This window comes from Chelonoidis abingdonii, chromosome 1 (assembly GCF_003597395.2).
Source record: "Chelonoidis abingdonii isolate Lonesome George chromosome 1, CheloAbing_2.0, whole genome shotgun sequence".
In the NCBI taxonomy this organism is placed as follows: domain Eukaryota; kingdom Metazoa; phylum Chordata; order Testudines; family Testudinidae; genus Chelonoidis; species Chelonoidis abingdonii.
Genome location: NC_133769.1, coordinates 363,013,689 through 363,035,329, shown reverse-complemented (window position 1 = coordinate 363,035,329; position 21,641 = coordinate 363,013,689). Strand labels below are relative to the sequence as shown.

Genomic DNA, 21,641 nt, shown 5'->3' with positions numbered 1-21,641 from the left:
ACAATATCCCTCTACAGCTTCTCAAAACACATGCACCAGATGGTGGCGGATGAACCTCTCAGTTCCCCGTAGGCAAGGCCTGATGTGTGTTCAGGGGGAGCTTTAGGTGGGCAAGAACTGGTGGTTCAGATCTAGCGTTTGCAGCTGTGGTGTCCAGTGAATGGCTAAGAGTTACAGCAACAGACACTCTGCGGGACTTGTGTGTGTGGATATGGCGACATGTCACCTGTTGGCTCAGCGGGTGCTTTGCCTTTGACCTTACAGCATCTATAGTAAAACTGCTAGTAGAGTCTGTAGCCAGGCAGTGGCCTGCTTGGCTTGCCTCCACCACTAACACCTGGTTAGCAACCATGGCAGCAGTTCCACCCCTGCCTGAACCCTAGATGCTTTCCTAGAACTGCTTTGGCACAATGTTTTCTTTGCAGTGTCCATGGTACCCCCACACCAGGCCTGCATCACTGGCTCAGCCAGGCCTGCTCCCTCCCAGCTGTGTGCGTGGTAGAACATCCCAGAAGGCATTGATACACATGCTGCTAGTTCTAGTCTGGGCATGCTATTGCCTGCTAAGGCATTATGGGATAGTTTTCCCAGAATGCACTGGTACAGAGCGGTAGGGGTGGATTCACACTATACTATTTATTTGGATTTTGGAAGTCCCCCAAAGTCTCATTCAGGGCCCCACTGTGCGAGGCGCTGCACGAACACAGAAGGCAACCCAGTCTTTGCCACAAAGGACTACAGTGAAGAGCATTATGCAAATAAGTTATGCGCAGAGCTTCATGGGAAAGAAGCTCCTGTTGGGGAAGTGGGATTATTCTTCAGTGCAAATGACTAGAGTGCAGCTCATGGCGATGGTTGTGGAAGCTCCATCACTGGAGGGCTTTAAGGGGCAGGTTAGACAAACACCTGTCAGGAATGGTCAAGTTATTACTTAGTCCCACCTTGAATGCAGGGGACACTTGAGATTTCTTCCGGTCCTACACTTCTGGATTCTATGGTTAGCGAGAGAGAGGGAGCTGCCAGGGAGATGAGACTGGGAGAGGTGTGAGGACTGGAAAGGAGTGCCCACAGGTGGCATATTCACTCTCGTTTGGGAGACCCTCCCCCATTCGCCTGATGCCCCTTCTGCCCCTCTGCTCTCACTGGCTGGCCCGCTGGTGCAGCCCCGAGCCCTGGCCAGCCCCTCGGAGCAGCCCCGAGCCTCAGACAGCCTGCTGGTGCCTGAAGCAGTCCGGAGGAGCCCTGAGCCCCAGCTGGCTGGCTGGGACTGAGTCCTTAGCCCAGGTTGCTCAAAGGAGCTCTGAGCCCTGCCGTGGCCTACCCCACGGCTGCAGCGGGGAGCATTAATAAAGGTTTGGGTCCCCCAGCCTCCATTACCCTCCACCCATGGGAGTGGTGGGTTGGAGAAGAGGATCTGCAGCGACAGAAGCTGTTACAGCTTCCCACTAGAGGAGCTAGGTTTCTTAGCTCACACTGTAAGTGCTTATGCTTTTAGCTCTGGGGATCCCTGGTTCAACCCCTGGTCCATCGGCCAAGAGGACAGTCATCCCACAAACAGCTCAGAGGACAATGGCACAAGTGGCTGTGACATGATTGTGCTGGAAGATAGATGGCACCTTACTGCTCAGAGTAGTGCCTAGGAGAGGTCTGGCTACTTGTCTCAACACTGATTTCAAATGCGCCCAGCACGGGAAGACACAGCACCTACATTTTCCCACTGCGTCAAATTCACCCCCGCTGTCAGCAGGTGCAACTCCGCAAACTTCAAAGTGATTTCATCCAAGTTGTGCTCGATTACCCCAGGGCTGGCTTTGGCCCAGTATGTTGACTCCACCTTTGTTCACTTACATTCTTCAATTCTTATTTCATACCCTGCACATACTCACTGGTTAGTTTCTGCTGCTAATCAAGAACCATCCCAGGAGTAAGCACTGACAGTCATTCCCATCATTTCTTGCACTCCCACACCCAAATGAAATGTTAGTCAGTGATGGGTCACAACAGAGCTGACTTGCTTAAAAAGCCCAGCGCAGCCTGTCAGGAGATGTGGCCATGGATACGCCAACTCCAGTGGGGGGCTGAACCCGTCATCTTCAAAAACACAGGTCTCTATTGCATGAGCTAAATTAAGTAGCAGACTTGTATCTGGGATCTGCCACTAGAGGGAAACATGCTTATACACACTAAACCAGCGTTATCATAAAAACACTGCAGCTAGCTTGGCAATTCTTTAAAAATACTCTGGTTTCCAGTTCCTTTTTTAAAACCCCCACAAGATTAAAATTTCCCATGAACTAGATCTTAGCTCAAAATGCTGGAGAGGATGTGAGAATTCTTTTCTAGTGAGGGTGCACAAAAATACAATAAAATAAAAACACACCAGAGCCTTATTAGAGCCAGTCAGGCAACTGGTGAATCTCTAAAACAGTAGAAACCAGGAAGATCACACTGTAAGGTGCTCAGGTATTACGGTGATGAGAGTTGTAAGACAACCTAGATAGAATTGAATCGGACTGTAGTAGTCAGGTTAGCTTAACGACTGTGTCCTCATTAACAGTCAATAATACTGTAGATGTACTTGCTAGATTTCCCTTTTCCTGCCCTCCCATATGGATCAATCCTTTTGTAGACTCCTGTGGTCCCAAGAGACCTACTGTCTTCTCTAAATTCCCAGTGTAGGTTTTCCTTGCATTAGTAAAGCAGCTTTCTGCTTGGGAAACTCAGCTGAATTACTGTGGCAAAGCAGCGAATAAACACTGGCTGGTGGATAAGTTGGCCAGATCCCAGTAATTCGTGCACTGGCAAGCAGCAGCTTATTCCCCTACTCCCGAACTGCTGGTTCTCAGAGGTGATCTCCTCTGTAGGGGACTGACGTGGGGAGAGATTTTTGTCCACAAAATCTAGGTAGTTGTAAAGCAGAGGAAGCACTGAACTACTTGCTAATAACTGATTCCCCAAATCCACTGGAAACTTCATTCTCAATGAAACATGTTGGGACCAATCCATCTGTGCTGCAACGCCATTGGCGTGGACTGTGGCCCATTGTAATCAGTGTGAGTAGCACAAGTCACTGCAAAGCCCCACGCGTGGTTGCTAGGGCTTTGCCAGTCAGAGATCTGTGGCAACGACCACCAGTTCCTCAGCAGTTCTGCTGAAATCCACAGAGAGAGCAGCGGTTAATATTGAGCAGCCAATCTACAAAACGTCCAGCTCCTCCTCAGAGGTGACAGCTGCGGTGCACCATGGTAACCGCACTAATACTGCGTCGGACCCCACCTAGCCCAGCCCCAAAGCCTGCGCCCAATTATTTTCACTTCCCTCTTTCCAACTGTACTGTAACCTTTCCCAGCTCAGGCCATTTGCTGGAATTTTAAGGATAAACTGTTCTTAGCCTGGTCCATCCTCAGAGCACTTTCCGGGCCCTGACCAAGATGTGAGGCAGGTCAGCATCATTTTACCTATTATTTACAGAGTATTGTTCTCCATTCTGCAGATGGGGAAACTGAGGCACAGAGAGGCCAAGTGACCCACCCATGGCCAGAACTGGGATTAGAACTAAGAAGCTCCTGGCTCCCAGCGCTATGCTCAGGACCATCAGCCCTTGCCTCCTGCTCTCTCTCTCCCTGTTGCTGAGTAAAGCAGTGCTGGCTGTGATAAAGCCACAGCCATTCAGTCCTCTGCCTCCGCCCAGCAGAACATCCCCCTTCATTCTCCTTTCCCCAGAGCCTAGGATTTGTAGGTGCGGCATGCGTCGTGCCTCCACTTGGAGCTCACTTTGTCCAGCAGGTGGCGCGTGCTGTCCCGGAACTTGCGCTGGGTGAAGTAGAAGAGGATGGGGTCCAGGACGCTGTTCATGCTAGCAAAGGGCCTGGTGCACTTGTAGGCGATGGCGAAGGTTTGCAAGACCAGGCAGGGCACACCCGCCGAGGAGCGGATGATCAGGTAGATGGTCTTGGTCAGGTGGAAGGGGAAGAAGCTGATGGCAAAGACGATAACCACAATGATGATCATACGGATGGCCTTGTCCTTCTTTTTGCGCACGGCCAGGCCTATCATCTCATCCTTCTGGCAGAGCAGCTTAGTCATGCTGCAGTAGCACACCAGGATGAAGATAAAGGGGATGAGGAATCCTGTGACCGTCAGCGTCATGCCATAGGGGAAGTAGCTGGCGGAGCGGTCCGGGGGACTGAGGTCGTAGCACACGGTCCTGTTTCTCTGGATGCCCGTGGAGGCGAAGACGAAGGTGGGCAGGCACTGGGCAATGACAATGACCCACACCCCACCACACACCATCCAGGTGAACCTCTTGCCCCTCTTCTTGTGCCAGGATGACAGAGGGTGGCAGATGCCCAGGTAGCGTTGGACGCTGATGCAGGTGAGGAACAGGATGCTGCCATGCAGGTTGCTGTAGAACTGGAAGCGGACGAACTTGCAGGTGAAGTCCCCGAAGGGCCAGTAGTCCTTCTGCGTGTAGTTGTAGATAAGCAGCGGCAGGGAGCACACGTACAGCAGGTCGGCCGTGGCCAGGTTCAGCATGTAGATGGCAGTGCGGGTCAGCACTTTCCTGGAGAGCCAGATCTGCACAATGACGATGAAGTTCAGGGGGAGCCCCACCACAAACACCACGGAGTAGACCAGGGGCAGAAGGATCTGCTTGAACTCCTCATGGAAGGTGCAGGAGTTTGCTGCCGCAGCCACGGTGTTGTTCTCCATCTCCGTGCCGAACTTGGCCTAGACCCAGCAGGCCTTCCAGGCCAGAAGAGCCTGAAAGCAAAACAGAACGGGACAGTCAGGAACTCGTTCCATACCAGGAACCATGCGTCACGTCGATATACCGGCACGCACGATAGCCATGTTGACATCAAACTCACCCTGGACCAAGGAGCACAAGCACATCACCCCCATCCCTCAAATGACCCCACTGGCACTTCATTCAGCTCAAGGTCCAGCTCATAGATCTGAGTGCCACCAATATGATCATCTAAGGCTCCTGCATAGCCCAGGCCAGAAGATTTCACCCAGTGACTCCTGCACTGACCTCAGAACTACTTGCGGAGCCAGATCATAGCATCTCCTCCCGTCTTGATTTAGTGAGGCGGCTCTCCTGTCCTCCCCCAACCCCTCTCCATTACCACCCAGCCCCAGACGGCGCAGAATTGCTTCTCTCGCTTCAATCTCCTTCATAGACCTTGTCTCTTCCCATTCTGTTCCCCATTCCCCTAGCACCAGCCTCCTCCCCTCCCCTCATGATGTATTAATACCACTTTGGGCCCAGAGACCCCATGCGAGATCACAGCCCCATGGTGCAAGGTGCTGTACACATGCACAGCGAGTCCCTGCACTGAGGTGCAGCCAATGAAAACAGACGAGAGACAAAAAGTGGGAGCAAGGAAGGGTTAGCCCCCCGCGGAGCTTTGAGACAGACAGAGATTAAATTATTTACCCAAGGTCACACAGGGAGTCTGTGTCAGAGCCACAAAACGAACCTAGCTATCCTGGATCCCAATCCAGTGCTTTACCACACGACAATCCTTCTCCTTCCCACTGCCGCACTGTCGGTGCAAGTGCCTTCTCCCTTGCAGCTGCTGCCATCTCGCCATGTCTCTGAAAACACGGCTCCGTCTCTTTCCCTCCACTGTGAGTATTATCTCACACTCCAAGCAAATTCATTCAAGTGGATAAAGCCCTTAGGGAGAGCTAGATTTTAGACTCTTTGGGAACAAGGACTTGTGTTCACACAGGGCCCTGGTACAGTGGGTGGCTGATTCCGACCTGGGCCTCTGGAGCGGGCGTAGTGTAATATAAACACTCACTGGCATAAATCACCAGCAGCATCTCTCCACTAAGTCAACTGAGCTACAGTCAAGTGAGAACATGGTCCCCAATAAGCAATGGTAAACAGAGCACGTGTGGAAGATGCTACCTAGTGTAAAATGGCCCAGAACTGGCGATGGCTCACTGTGATTGCCTTGTGACAACACTTATCAATGCATTAACAGCACTGGCACACTAGTCAGGTACCATCCAGGGAGATCTCAGTGCCTGTCTACACTGTGGCTTTGCTGCCATTGCAGCTGTAGGGGTTCCCGTGTAAACCCTTAGTCTGACAGGCCTTAATGCAATCAAATGCTGTGGATACGAAAGTGCCACAAGAACTATTTGATGCTGTGTGTTTCCCACACCGCTCTGAACCTGCAGCCAGGCACTCAGATATCATAGATATAGCGCAAGAAAGTCCAGGATACACACGTTAACACACTTCAACCACCTTCCTCACACAAGGACTCTTACCAAGAAGTTGTCATAGGAAGTCATAGCTTCTACTCAGTTTGAACCTAGTGTTCATACCTGAGAAGCTAGCATGAACCTCTAAGCTTAATTACCAGTAGATCTGATATCGCTGCCACAGCCAATTTCCAGTGTTTTGGCTCACTCTGGTCCCCAAACCTTCCCTGGGGACCCCCCAAGACTCGATGCCCTGAGTCTACAACAAAGGGAATAAAACATTCCCCCCCACTGCCACCCGAATTTCCTCTTTGGCTACCTGAGAGTTACTGATGCAACCTCTTTCATCACATACCAGAAGCATGTCTCCTCTCTTCACAAAGAGACCAACCAAAGACAAGGAAACAGAAAAGATTCTATCTCTCTTCCCCGTACTTCTCCCCGCCTGGGACACTAGGAGAGGTTAAACACAGAGAGCAGTCTTCCCCTTCCCCCCTGTCTTCCTTTCTCCCACCAATTCCTGGTGGGTCAACTAGAAAAAAAAATCAACAGGTCTTAAAAAGCAAAACTTTTAATAAAAAAAGAAGAAAGAATGAATAACAGTTCTCTGTAATCTAGATGTAAGATACAGGGTTTTCAACTTATAGAAAATGAATAAACAATAGAAAAGGGATAAACAGCCTTACCAAAACCAATACAAGTTAATACTTATAGCAAATACACACATAAGAACTCCACCAGCCAGATACACAGATGCAAATACAGCAAAACCATTTAAAAGACTATACTTTTGCTACCTTTGTACTCACAACTTTGAAATGAGAATTAGAAGCTGAAGATAGAAAGACCCTCTCACAGCTGAGAGCCAGACAAAAGACACAGACCCAGACATTCCGTCCCTGAGCTTTTAAAAAATCTGGTTTCCTGATTGGTCTTCTGGTCAGGTGTTTGGTTCCCTTTGTTAACCCTTTACAGGTGAAAGAAACATTAACCCTTAGCTATCTATTTATGACAGAAGTAGATCGCATCATGCAACGAGTTACCCACATACCCAGAGAGATCTTGCTTCAATACAGAGGGGGAAAAACCCACCGACTGCACACTCCTATCTGTCACCTACCACCCCACACTGGAACCCCAATGGGGTATCATCAAACAACTACAACTCATACTCAGTGGGGACCACATCCTGAAAGAAAACTTTCCTGAACCCTTCTCTTCTGGCCATCAAACAACCCCTCAGTCTCATCAGGAGCCCGCTCTATACAGACCAGGACCCACCAACACAAAGTGGCACCAGTCCCTGCCATAACAACAGATGCAAAACCTACAAACATTTCTCAGCTGCTGTTCCATACCCCACCCCCAACACACCTTTCAAGCTCCATGAGTTCTAAAAAAGTTCATCGCGACATGTGATGTATCTCACCCAGTGCTCGAAACACCCCAATAACAACTGTGTGGGGGACACCAGACCATCACTCCACTCTTGAATGAGCTCACACAGGAAAATGATAAAAGACAAAAGCACCCTCTTACCCATGGGCGAACACTTCTCACAAAGCGATCACTCCACATCTGGACTTCTCAGTCCTTGTCCTCCAAGGAAAGCTGCACAAAGCCTTCAAATGATGAGCCTGGGAGCTTAAATCCATAGCTCTGCTGGACACCAAACAATGATGGACTTAATGAGCCATAAAGCCAGTGTCTCTATTACAAAACGTTGTGACCCACTAACTCCTCCGTTGTCCTATGACTGTACGAGTGCTACCTGCCCACTTCAATTTTAATGGTCTCTTGCAACACGTGTTAACTCTTTAGCTGCTCCACCCTTTAGCTCTGATGCTCTGAGTGCTTTTCCCAGACCTGAAGCAGAGCTCTGCGTAGCTCGGAAGCTTGTCTCTCTCACCAACACAAGTTGGTCCAATAACAGATATCACCTCGCCCACCTTACCTCTCTAGTATCCTGGGACCAACACTGCAAACAACAATGGGAGCAAATAGTCCAATGGTGATGGGTTAGTATGATGTGAACTGGAAATTATTAGATCCCTTAACAATAAAACACTCCCAGGTCCTCCTAACATGGACAGACAGCTTCCTTCCTTCCTTCCTGGAACAGGCCATGGATACAAATGCCCCAAGAGAGTATAACCGGATGACTGGAAGCATAACCTTGGCAGAGAGTAACTAGATCTCCATAGAAAGGCTTGATCCAGTTGCCACTTACCTCCATGGGAGCCTACTGACTCCAGTGGGAGTTGAATCAGGCCCTGGCATAGGCACCGACTCCATGGGTGCTCTGGGGCTGGAGCACCCATGGAAAAAAATTGGTGGGTGCAGCAGCTCTCCGCCCTCCCCTGCTCCAGCTCACCTCTGCTCCACCTCCACCTCCTCCATGAGTGTGCTGCTGTGTCCTGCTTCTCCCCCCTCCCTCCCAGCGCTTGCACTGCAAAACAGCTGTTTCGCAGGGCAGGGAGGGAGGAGGGAGGAGGGGGAATGTGGCGTGCCAAGGGAAGAGGCAGGGCCAGGGCGGAGATTTGGGGAAGAGATCCAATGGGGTGGGGAGGGGGCGGAGTTGGGGCAGAGTCTTTGGGGAAGGGGTTGGAATGGGGGTGGGGCCAGGGGTGGGGAAAGGGTGGAGCAGGGGTGGAAGCACCCATTGGTGCCGGAGCAAGTTGGCACCTATGGGCCCTGGCTCATTATCTATCAAGTGCCCCAGGGCTGGAGCGTGTGTTAAGTGCCTGCCCTCCTTGGCTGGGGGTCCGTGCTCTGTGACACAGGGGCTCCCCAAGCACTTGGCAGGAGCTGCACTGAACATACGCAGGACCAATAGTGAGGCGTGACTCAGGCTGGCCTCCCAGCGAGTGTGACAGGAGCAGGGGAGAGAGGGGTGAGGAGCTGTCTTGCCAAGCCAGGTACAGGAACCAGAGATGGGAGCAGACTGGCAGCAAAGGATCGGCCTTGAGCAGGGGAATGAGGGGGAGTGGTAAGAGCTCAATCCCTTTGTCCCAGGAGGCTTGCTGGCTGCTGCTTCTCACAGGCGAGTCGTGCCCCTGCAGCGCGTCAGGCCGGGACACGCCACTGTGCTAACGATAACTGTTTATCTACTGAATCATAAAAGACACCGGGTCGAGGCGGAAGGTCCTCTGGTGAGTTACAACTCTAGTGTCTGAGAATCGTCATCAGTGGTGCAAGAGAGCAAGCGGGGCCAGACGCTCTGTGTCAAATCCATTCCTGCTGGAGCCACAGTGACTTGGGTCCAGCCCACAGCTGTGTGGTCTGCCCCGTGGTCAAGCTGTGACCAGCCCTTCTGGCACAGGGGCTGTGTGGTTAGTGGGCAGGATAACGTCACTGCCATGGTAGGCTCTGTGAATCCCGATCCTGAGCATCTGGGGGGCGGGGTGTAGCAGGGTGGTCACCCTGCTCCTACCCTGAGGGGCTTAAAGCAGCCCTGGGAGAGGGCTGCGGCAGGGGAAAAGCTGGGCTCATTGGGAAAGCAGCCACAGCTGCAGCCAGTGCAATCAGGGCCCAGCTGGCCCTTATAAGAGGGCAGTGGGCCAGATGAAGAGACTCTCCCTCTAGTCTCTGGAGAGAGCAGGACCTGGCTGCCTGGCAGCTGGGAAGGTACCTAGGGTGGAGCAGTGCTGGGGAAGGGCAGAGGGAGCTGGGGAGCTCCAGCCTAGCTAAGCCCCAGGCTGCAGGCCAGATTAAGGGCCCATGAAAAAGGTACAATGGCTGCAGAGGAGCAGCCCAGGAATAGGCAGAGGCAGCTGGTCCAACCCCCCTTGCCGATAAAGAGTGATTTATAGACTGCAGTGAGCAGAGGATAGATGGTGACTGGAAGTAGCCACCGAGGCAAGGTGGGGATAGAGGGTTGTGGAAAGACCCAGATTGTGCGTTACTGCTGGGACAGAACCCCTGGACAGAAGGCACCAGGGTCTGGGAGGGACACGGGGTCCAGCGGCAGGTGAGACATCAGCCAGCAGACGGTGCTCTGGATCTGGAAAAGAGCTAGTTCCCTGGACAACCAGCAGGAGGTGCTGCGCTGGTAAGTCGTCATCCTGTAACAGGGGGGCTCAACATCTCGCAGGCTGGGAGAGCTCCCAGGATTGGGGCCCACACTAGAGAGGCTCTGGAGCCACTTGGAAGTCACCAGACTGACTGCCTCGTGCCTTGGGCGAGCCTGGCTAGAAGAAGACTCAAAAAGCACAAATGTGAGAGCGAACCAACCACTGAAATCTGAGCTTTGCTGGGAACGTTCAGGACAAAACCACCGGCGTGAGACAGGGGGGTTTGCAGCTGACCCGAAGGAACCTTTTAGTCCAGTATGGCTGAGACTGGGGGAGGCGAGTGGGGGATCGTGAGACCTGACTTTTATTCTCAGCCCTGCCACTAACTCACAGTGTGATCCTGGGAAAGTCACTTCACCTCTGTTTTTCCCTCCTGTGGTCCGTCTGCCTTATCTTATCTAGACCACCTTTGGGGCCAGGGCTGTCTCGCTCCGTTCTTGTGCAGTGCCTGGCACAAGGAGGTACTGCTCTTGGCTGGGGCCGGTAGATGCTATGGTTGGTCAGACTCATTATCTAGGCCAGGGATAGGCAACCTATGGCCCGTGTGCCGAAGGTGGCACACAAGCTGATTTTCAGTGGCACTCACACTGCCCTGTCCCTGGCCACCAGTCCGAGGGGCTCTGCATTTTAATTTAATTTTAAACGAAGCTTCTTAAACATTTTGAAACCTTATTTACTTTACATACAACAATAATTTAGTTATATATTATAAACTTATAGAAAGATCTTCTAAAAAGGTTAACGTATGACCAGCACGCGAAACCATAAATTAGAGTGAATAAATGAAGACTCGGCACAGCACTTCTGAAAGGTAGCCAACTCCTGATCTAGGAATTAAGGCCGTCAAGCGATTAAAACCATTAATCGTAATTAACTGCGGTGTTAATAGCACTAAGCAATAATTGAATACTTTTCAAAAAATATTTTTAGGGGGTTTCTATATTTTCAAACATACTGATTTCAATGACAACACAGAACACAAAGTCCACAAGGCTCACTTTACACTATTCATTTTGATTACAGATATTTGCACTGCAAGAAAGATAAACAGAAAAACAGCATTTCAATTCACCTTGTACACATATTGCAGGGTAATCTTTATCACGAAAGGTGAAGTTGCAAATGAATCATTATGATGTTTGCATAACTCCCTTCAGCCAAGCAAGCCCTTGTTTGCAAGGGAGGTTGGATTTTACCTCAGGGACTCTGCAGCAGCTGGTGAGGAGAGGCTGGGGCAGGGAGGCTGAGCTTGCCAGGCCCCTCTTCCCTATGGCAGCGGTTATCAAGCTTTTAGGGCTGGTGACCCCTTTTGGAATTAAAAAAAAGTGCCCCTCCCATCTTCAGCCCCAGGGGGATCAAGGTGTGGGGGTCTGGGCTCCAGCCTCCTCCCAGCTGCCTGCAGAGATGTGGGCTGCGGCTTCAGCATCTTCTTCCCACCCCCTCCCGCCCCAGAACTCTGGGCTGGGGCTTTAGCCCCATGCTCCCCCCACCCCCATGTCTCCCTCCCCACCCAGAGGTATGTGATTAATTGACAAAAAAGTTAATGCATGCAATTAATTGAAAACAAAATTAACTGTGCTTAACTGACAGCCCTAGGAGGACTATATCACAGGTAGAAAATGAAGGACTAGGAGAACCACTGGAAGGGAGATGTATTTACAGAAAGCAATATAACCCCCATGACGCCAGCTCGATCATCCCAAGAGCGCTGTTATTAGTTAAACCGAGAGCAAAAAGCCGTCATAGAAAGGAAGATTTATGGACAATTAGCCAAGGAGAATCTAGGTTGAATATCAGCAGGAACTTCCTAACGGTGAGCTGTAATGGGCCGTGGAACAGAGTCCCAAGGACAAGGGAAAGACACTCCATTGCGGGAGACATTTAAACCAAGAGCAGTCAGAGTATGAGCAGCACAGGTAACAATGCTGCCCTGGCCTGTGGAGATAGACGAGAGCAGGGGTGTCAAATGCACTGAGGGGAGAGGGTGGAATTCTAGGGTAATTGTGGTGCCTGGGGCTGGAGCATCATTTCAGGTGTATATATTCCCCCCAGCGCACCCTGCACACCCACTGATGTCTGACGTGGTTTGCACAGAAATTGAGGGGACAGTACAGGCTGTTTGTAGTAACTGAACACTTATTTACTGTTAGCACAAGTGTTACTGCTGCAATGGTCACTGGGGAGAAAAGTCCGTTCCCCTTGTGGCCACTGTTGTTCCAGCCCTTTGTTTCTCTCCTTTCTGTTTCTCTCCCTCTCCCTGCTCTCTCAGTCTCCTCTGTCCTGTCCTCTGCATCCCTCCCTCCACCCCCGCAGCAGTTCCCACCCTACCCACTAGAATGGTCAGTGATTAATGAGCTCATGTTGACACTGATTCTTAGAGACTTTAAGGCCAGAAGGGACCATCGTGGTCATCTTCTAGACTGACCACAGAACCTCACCCACCCACTGCTGCAATAGATCCACAACCTCTGGCTGAGTCACTGAAGTCCTCAAATCATGATAAAAAGACTTCAAGTTACAGAGAATCCACCATTTACCCTAGTTTAAACCTGCACGTGACTTTGGCCCCATGCTGTAGAGGAAGGTGAAAAAAACCCCAGGGTCTCTGCCAATCTGATCTAGGGGAAGATTCCTTCCCGACCCCCAAATATAGTGATCAGTTAGACCCTGAGCATATGGGCAAAACCCACCAGCGAGACATCTGGGAAAGGTTTCCCTGTAGTAACTCAGAGCCCTCCCTATCTCTGGCTGTTTGGAGATACTTGCTACTAGCAGTAGCACATCAGCTATATGCCAGTGTAGGCAGTCTCATCACACCACCCCCTCCAAACTTATTAAGCTCAGTCTTGAAGCCAGCTAGGTTTTTCTTGCCCCCAGTGCTCCATTTGGGATGCTGCTCCAGCCTAAACTTGTTGATGGCCAGTATATATCCATTTGTTCTTGTGTCCACATTGGTGCTTAATTTAAAGAACTCCTCTCCCTCCCTCGTATTTATCCCTCTGACATATTTATAGAGAGCAATCATACCTCCCCTCAGCTTTCGTTTGGTTAGGCTAAGTAAGCCAAGTTCTTTGTCTCCTCTCATAAGGCAGGTTTTCTATTCCTTGGATCATCCTAATAGCTCTTCTCTGCCCCTGTTCCAGCTTGAATTAATCTTTCTTAAACATGAGAGCCCAGAACTGCACACTTGAAGTTGATGTGTCACTTAAAGTTGATACACCAATCTCAGTAATAGGGGGCAGGGCAGTTCACCCCTCTGAGCCATTGTCTCAGGCTATCTGCAGACGCAGGCAAGCGTCACTGCATCCATTACTTTTGATTCACATTGGAAGGGTGTCTCAGCAGCCAGAAGAGCTAGAAACTTACTTTTTGTTTAATATTAAAGCTAAGATAGCATATCTGACAGTGCCACGCAGGCTATGTGACTGCACAACGGAGAACAGCTCCGGCCTACAGGCCGTGCATTGGACTCCCATCTAAAAGCGCTGACCTCTCTCCCTTGCATGATTTCCTTGTATAGTTCTTTTACAAGTTCTGTGTGGTGCCACTTTGTATGACATCTGGTAAAAGTGAAATTAACCAGGCAGATACAGTTTTATTCTCACGACTATACGGCTGATATTCTGAGATACACATATGTACTGTACCTATTGGGTTCTGCTTCTGCTTAAGGATCCCCCCCACAGCCTAAGGGGAGGATCTACAGGACCTCAGAACTCAACTGATTCTGGGGGACAACTAATAAAAGAATAGGGACAGGAGTGAGGTCAAAGGGTCATAAGAAGGGAACCTGACGGGGACATCGAGCAGAGAACCCCGGACAGCGCCCACTGCTCCTCGAAGGCATCAAGGGAGCCAGTGGACACCGCCCAGAGAAACTCCGCCCAGATACGTGAACGGACCAAGGATCGGAAACAAGCCCCACAGTCACCAGAGTCTCCATCGGCCAACCTCCTCTCCTTGGTTGTGTAGATGGCCTTTAGACCAGGAGATCCCGGGACTTTGTGGGGCCACGGATAGGGAGTGCATAGAGAAGGAAGTGAGGGGAAAAGTGCAGCCAGAAACGCAACAGGATATTGGTGAGGAGCCGGTATAGGGGCTGCAACCTGGCGCACTCTAAGTAAACGTGCGCCAGGGTCTCCCTCACGCCGCAGAAGGGGCAGATGTCTGGGACGGGTAAACCGCGCCAAATACACGCCAGTGCTCAAAGCACCAAAGAGGAGCCGCCAACTGATATCCCCGGAGAGACTCGGGACCAGGGTAGAGTAGAGGCTGGCCCACCGGGGCTCCTCAACCTCCAGAGGTGGCAGGAGGTCCTGCTACTTTGTGTCGGGGCGGGAGACGAGGGTGAGGAAGTGAAAGGTGTGGAGCACGAACATGCAGAGATTCTTCCTTGGCATGTTTGGAAGCGGATCAACTGCAGGTCATGCAGCCGGCTGGTGGAGAAGGGGTGGGGGGGCCGGTTGGGTCCACGGGGCAGGGGCCCGATGAAAAGGTCCGGAGGGCTCGGGGTGGTGGGTGGACGGGGCGTGCCCTCTCGCAGGACCTGGCTGAGGTAGGCCCGAGCAGCGGGCGGCAAAGCGGCCTCCACCTCCTGTAGTACGCGCCGGGGAGTACAAGATCTGGAGAGCCCCATACGCTGAGTGAGCGTCAGGGGATCCAGCCAGTCTCCCTGGTCGTAGTCCAGGAGGTCTCTGACCCTGGTAGATTCTGCCAGGACCAACCTCTGGTGCACAGCGAGGGACTCTGCCACCTGTACATGGAGCTGGGGATTGTGTAGCAGGGGCTCCGCAAGGAGATCTGCCCCCTCGGTGGCCACCACAGACCTGGTCGCAGAGAACAGCTTCCAAGTCCAGAGGAGGTCCTGGTAGAAGACCGGCAGTTCGCAGAGGTCTTGTGGAAGACCTCTTGGATCAAGCACATATGTACTGTAGCAGGGCAGTCACCCCACTCCCTGGCTAAGGGCAGGGCCAGATTAACTTTTTGTGGGCCCAGCTCCAAACATATTTGTCAGCTCCCCAGGGAATGATTGTAAAAGGGGCTGGGGCAAAAGCACAGTGGTGCAGGAGCTAAGGTTGGTTCCTGGAGCAAGGGAGAGGCCAGGGGTAAACTGCAAGCGGAGCAGAGCTGGGGATGGGAGTAAACAGGATCCACCCCTGCCCGCATAGAGTGGGTACCTAACTTCTCCCTGGTTTTAGCCCATTCTCTTCATCCCTCTCTGCACTGATCTGCCCCTCCTCCAGTGTGACAAAGTGGGAATGTTGTTAATGTTTTCTATGAATACTGTGTGGGTGCCTCAGTCTCCCTTATGCATTTCTTAAATATCTAGGAGGTGGGATAAGGGGGTGTGTTTGTTGCAGAGCCCTAGAGGGAAGGTGCAATGCTGTCTGCACAGAGAATGACTGACACACTGTCTCCTGGCAACTGATGGCCTGGGCCCCTTCCCTGCAAGTGCCAAATGAAGGTGCTGGAGAACAAAGAGATCAGGTGGTGTCCTGGCCCGGGGAAAGAGACAAAGGACAGAGGAGAGGCTGGGTGTGTGTGTTGCAGTTTGGAGTTGGCTGGGGAAATGGAGGGACGCCCAGGACTGGTGTCTGGGTTCCCTACCCCACAAGACGGACCTGACTGAAGGGTCCTGTTCTTCATACCTACAAGCTCTGCTTTGACTGTGTTCCTGTCGTCTAATAAACCTTCTGTTTTACTGGCTGGCTGAGAGTCACGGTGAATCGCAAAAAGTGGGGGGTGCAGGACTCTGACTCTCCCACACTCTGTGACCTCCAGCAGCAGCAGGACAGGTTCTCTTCCAGCCCTCGGAGGTGGGTGTTGGGAGTGGAAGGAGCGGAGGGTAATGTGGTAACTCCTATAACCTTCCTTCATCCTCCTCCTATAAGTAACAGCAAGTAAATGAAAATAAAGTGAGGTACCTTGATTGTTCTTGTAATCTAACTTATTTTTCCACAGACCACTTGAAAATCGTGGAGGGTCTCGATGGACCACTTAATGACCTTTCCAAATATTGTAAAAAATGGGGTGCAGGGTCTGGCCAAGAGCTAGGGTGAGGGAGGGGGCTCAGGATTGGGGCAGGAGGTTGGGGTGAGGTGCGCTTACCTGGGGCAGGTCCTGTTTGGTGTGAGGGGTGCAGGTGGGAATGCGGGGGGAGGGGGGAGCAGGAGCTCATGTTTTGGTGCTTAGGGTAGGGATGTGGGGGGTTCAGAAGTCAGGGCATGGGGTGTGGGGGGGCTAGCTGTATGTGGAGGGTGGAGTCAGGGCAGGGGGCTGGGGAAGTGTGCAGGGGTCAGGGCAGGGGGCTGGGTGTGTGTAATGGGGGTGCAGGGGTCAGGGCATGGGGTTGGGTGTATGTGATAGGGGTTGGGGTGGGGGCTGGAGGTGTGTGAGGGGTTCAGGGGTCTGGGTGGGCAGAGGGCTGTGGGTGTGGGCAGGGGTCATGGGGGTGCTCACATCAGAGGGTTGGAGGGGGTATGCCCCAATTCCAGCCCCTTCCCCCTCTCCTCCTCCCTTGAGCAGCGAGGGTGTTGAGGCTCCGCTCCTTCTCCTCCCTCAAGCAGCTGATCCAGCTGATCAGCGGCAGGGGAAATGTAGCACATTGGGGAAAGAGATGGAGAAGAAGCTTGGCTGTCGGCAGCACTAAGCTTCTGCCCCCAGCAGAGGGGGAGGGGGGCGGGCATGGGTAGAGAAGAGCAGGCAGGGCACCATAGTAAATCCAGTACTGGCTAAGAGGGATTAAACACAGCCCTGGAGAGGGCTGCAGCTGAGAACAAAGCTAGGCTAATTGAGGAAGAAGCAACAGCTGGGGCAATGCCCCAATCAGGCCAAAGCTGGCCCTATAAAAGGGCCAGCTGAAGAGTCTCTCTTGCTGGTGAGAGAAGAACTGGGCTGCCTGGGAGCTGTGATGGTACCTTGAGTGGAAGAAGGTCAGAGGAGCTCTAGTCTAAGAAACCCTCAGGCTGCAAGCCTTGCTGAAGGCCCAGAGCAGGTACTGGGGTTGGAGAGGTGCAGCCCAGAATTAGGCAAAGGCAGCAGGTCCAAAACTCCGTTGCTGATGATGAGTGGACATGACAGACTGCAGCTTGCCCGAGTGAGTGGTGGCTAGATGATGACTGACAGTAGCTACTGAGGCAAGGTGGTATTGAGGGTTCCCCCTGGGAGGGGAGACCCAGAGACTGTGGGGGCACTGCAGTGGGTACAGCCCTGATGAAAAGGGCACCAGGGTCCAGGAGGGACATGGGGGGCAATGACATGTAAGTCACTGGCCAGCAGAGGGTGCTCTGGAGCTGGAGAGCTAATTCCCAGGATGACCAGCAGGAGGTGCTGTGCCAGTGAGTTGTTGCCTTGTTACAGTACATACGCGCATGCATAAAACCATAGGGTTTTATACTATGTAGTCTAATATATGGTTAACATAGAACTCCACCAGTGCAGTTGATCTAATACCTGAATTTCTGAGCTGCCATGCACTCCCTGTGAAGGGTCTGCTTGCCTCTGAAAATTAGGCCTCTCTTGTTTAGGCACCACAACTTAGACCATTTTGCCTTAAGTGTATATCCATGTAATTTTCTACACAGTGGACTAAATTCTGATCTCAGTGATACTGGTGTAAATCCAGAGTAATAGCCAGTGGAGCTACTCTGGGGTTCCTACGGGCTACCACTGTAGAATCTGGCGCCCAGCATATGTCCCAACTATTCCTGTTGCACCCATCAGCAGAGATTTGTGAATGAGTGGGTGCCATGGGATCTGCACAGCCCTGGAGATTCCTAATGGCAGACACAGCCTTGGGAACATACGCAGTCCTTCTTAGTCAGGCTGGGCTGTCTCATTACCATGGGACCTCATTAACTGGTCCAAAGTGTGTCTTAGGCCTTGTCTATACTGGGAATTTTCACTGTTAGTGACCAGCCACTGGTACAGGCAAAGCCACTACACTGCATGATTTGTACTGGTGGAGTTTGCCTGAAGCTAGAGAAAGGTGCACAGCCATAGGCAGAGTTTGACTTCTATATTTTCAGGGGGTGCTCCAGTCAGGCCAATGGGGCTGCATGTGTGTGCATGGGGCAAATTCCATGCCTGCTCACCGGGGCAGCAGTTCAGATTGTTTTGGGGGGTAGGGGGCATCTTTAACCATTATTCCAGGGACTACACAGGCAACTGAAAACTCTAGGGGTTTTTTGGCAGATAACTTAAAAATCATCTGACTGTATCTAATTCCTATATCAAGAAAAAAAATTAAATATTAGACCCATTCAGTTCTAATACTAACATGTTCTGTCATGTGGTAAGTCTCTTAAGGGATACTGGTTAGGTTTAAAATTGTAATGTATATTCTTACTCAGATACACTTACTGATGTCAGATGTCACCATCATGACCATCTAGTCTGACCACCTGCACCTTGCAGGCCACAGAACTTCACCCACCCACTCATCTAATAGATCCACAACCTCTGGCTGAGATACTGAAGTCCTCAAATCACGGTTTAAAGACTTCAATTTACACTATTTACACATCATTTACACTATTTTAAAACTGCAGCTGACCCATGCCGCATGCTGCAGAAGAAGACAGAACACCACCACGATGCCAATCTGACCTGGGGGCAAATTCCTTCCTAACCCCAAATATGGCAATCGGTTAGATCCTGAGCATGTGGGTAAGACCCACCAGGAAGATAACTGGTTATCCTTTTGTACTACAGAGAATTCTTTCCCAATTATGGATTTTTGCTGCTAGCAATCATAGATTGGCTATATGCCATTATAGGCAGTCCCATCATACCATTCCCTCAATAAATGTATCAAGCTTAGACTTGAAGCCAGTTGGGTGTTTTGCCCTCACTGCTCCCCTTGGAAGGCTGTTCCAGAACTTCACTCCTCTGATGGTTAGAAACCTTCATCTAATTTCAAGTCTAAACTTCCTGATGGTCAGTTTATATCCATTTGTTCTGGAATCCACATTGGTGCTTAACTTAAAACTCCTCTCCTGCCCTAGTATTTATCTCTCTGATGTATTTACAGAAAAATCATATCTCCCCTCAACCTTCTTTTGGTTGGGCTAAATAAGCCAAGTTCTTTGAGTCCCCTCTCATAAGACAGGTTTTTCATTCCTTGGATCATCCTAATAGCCCTTCTCTGCACCTGTTCTAGTTTGAATTCATCTTTCTTAAACATGGAGACCAGAACTGCATGTGATATTCCAGATGAGGTCTCACCAGTGCCTTGTATAATGGTACCAACACTTCCCTGTCTTGCCTATTGCACCCCAGGACTGTGTTAGCCTTTTTAACAGCCACATCACATTGCTGGCTCATAGTCATCCTGGAATCAACCAATACACCCAGGTCTTTCTCCTCCTCTGTCACTTCCATCTGATTAGTCCCCAGTTTATAGCGAAAATTCTTGTTGTTAGTCCCTAAATGCATGACCTTGCACTTTGCACTATTAAATTTCATCCCATTTCTATTACTCCAGTTTACAAGGTCCTCCAGATCTTCTTGTACGATAGTCTGGTCCTCCTGCATATCGACAATACCTCCCAACTTTGCGTCATCTGCACATTTTATTAGCACATGCCCACTTTTTGTGCCAAGATCATTAATAAAAATGCTAAATAAGATTGGTCCCAAGACAGATCTCTGAGGAACTCCACTAGTAACTTCCCTCTAGCCAAGGGATGGGCAAACTACGGCCCACGGGCTGGATCTGGCCTGTCAGGGCTTTGGATCTGGCCCAAGTAACAGCCACCCCTGTAGCATCGGGGGCCCCACACCGCTCCCGGAAGTGGCCGGCACCACATCTATGCGGTGCTCTGCATGCTGCCCTTGTCTGCAGGCACTGCCTACCACAGCTGCCATTGGCCAGGAATGGGGAACCGCTGCCAATGGGAGCTTCAGGGGAGGGACCTACAGGCTAGGGCAGCATATGGAGCCCCCTCCCCCTCCCCGGGGCCACAGGGACGTGGTGAAGGTCGCTTCTGGGAGCGGCGCAGCGTCGGGCCAGGGCAGGCAGGGAGCTGGCCTTAGCCCTGCTGTGTGCCGCTGCCACGTTGGAGCCTGCACCTTGAATCCCTCCTGCATCCCAACCCCTTGCCCTGAGCCCCTTTCTGCACCCCCCACCTTCCTGCACCCCAAACCCCTGCCCTGAGCCCCCTTGTACATACTGCTCTCCCTGCCGCACCCCACACGCCTGCCCCAGCCCTACATTCATGGCCCTGCATGCAATTTCCTCACCCAGATGTGGCCCTCAAGCCAAAAAGTTTGCCCACCCCACTCTAGCCTGACAGTTCACTTTTCAGTACGACCCATTGTAGTCTCCCCTTTAACCAGTTCTTTATCCACCTTTCAGTTTTCATATTAAATTCCCATCTTCTCCAGTTTAATTAGTTTCCCATGTGGAACTGTATCAAATGCCTTCCTGATGCCCAGGTAGATTAGATGTACTGCATTTCTTTTGTCTTAAAAATCAGTTACTACCTCTTGAATCTACAATTAATTTCTATCATTTAGGCTACTTTTTGCAGTTCACCAAGCTTGGAACGGATCATTTAACTTTAGGAAACAACTGAACAGCCCTTTCTTATCTTAATCACCCATTAATCCCTGTGTTTATAAATTCTGACTCCCTGCCTCAGGGGTGCAAGCTGGGAGCAGTCTCCTGGCTCCTCTGCAGAACCCCTTATATTGCACACTAAAGTTGCCTGCCTGAGGCTTGGCGTTTGGGGGAGGCAATGCCCCTCTGAAAAATCCAGCCATGTCACAGCCGTTTTGTCAATCTACACTAGGGGTGTGAACCAATGCTGGGCTGTAAAATGGCTGCAACTGTGGAAAATTCTCACTACTGCTAAGGCCTAAGAGCCCTCCCTGCCGTTTCAGCACAGCCAAGGGACAGCAGGAGAAGAAGGATTACTAGGAGGAAGCGGTGAGCTGCATATAGGGCAGGAAGTACTTTGCACATACCTGCCAGCCACCAGCCAGAACCTGTGTGTTAAAGCCCACAGAGACCCTATCCGCCCAAGAGGGGTTTTAGGCAGTGCCCTGGGAGGGAAGGCAGACATCCTAGGCCTGGTCTACACTACGTGTTTATAACAAATTTAGCAGCGTTAAACCGAATTAACCCTGCACCCATCCACACAACAAAGCCCTTTATATCGATATAAAGGGCTCTTTAAACCGATTTCTGTACTCCTCCCTGACGAGAGGAGTAGCGCTGAAATCGGTATTGCCATGTCGGATTAGGGTTAGTGTGGCCGCAATTTGATGGTATTGGCCTCTGGGTGCTATCCCACAGTGCACCATTGTGACTGCTCTGGACAGCAATCTGAACTCGGATGC

The 21,641-nt window shown here is 51.2% G+C and overlaps 1 protein-coding gene across 1 annotated transcript in view; it reads right to left on the bottom strand.

Annotated features, from left to right (window-relative positions):
- Positions 1 to 1,089: 1,089 nt before the first annotated feature.
- P2RY6 (pyrimidinergic receptor P2Y6) overlaps positions 1,090 to 21,641 on the bottom strand; it is a 32,942-nt gene continuing 12,390 nt past the window's right edge. The window contains exon 2 of the mRNA XM_032796404.2: positions 1,090 to 4,764. Coding sequence (XP_032652295.1) covers positions 3,727 to 4,713 — 987 coding nt within the window. The 5' untranslated portion in view covers positions 4,714 to 4,764 and the 3' untranslated portion in view covers positions 1,090 to 3,726. The remainder of the gene's footprint in view (positions 4,765 to 21,641) is intronic.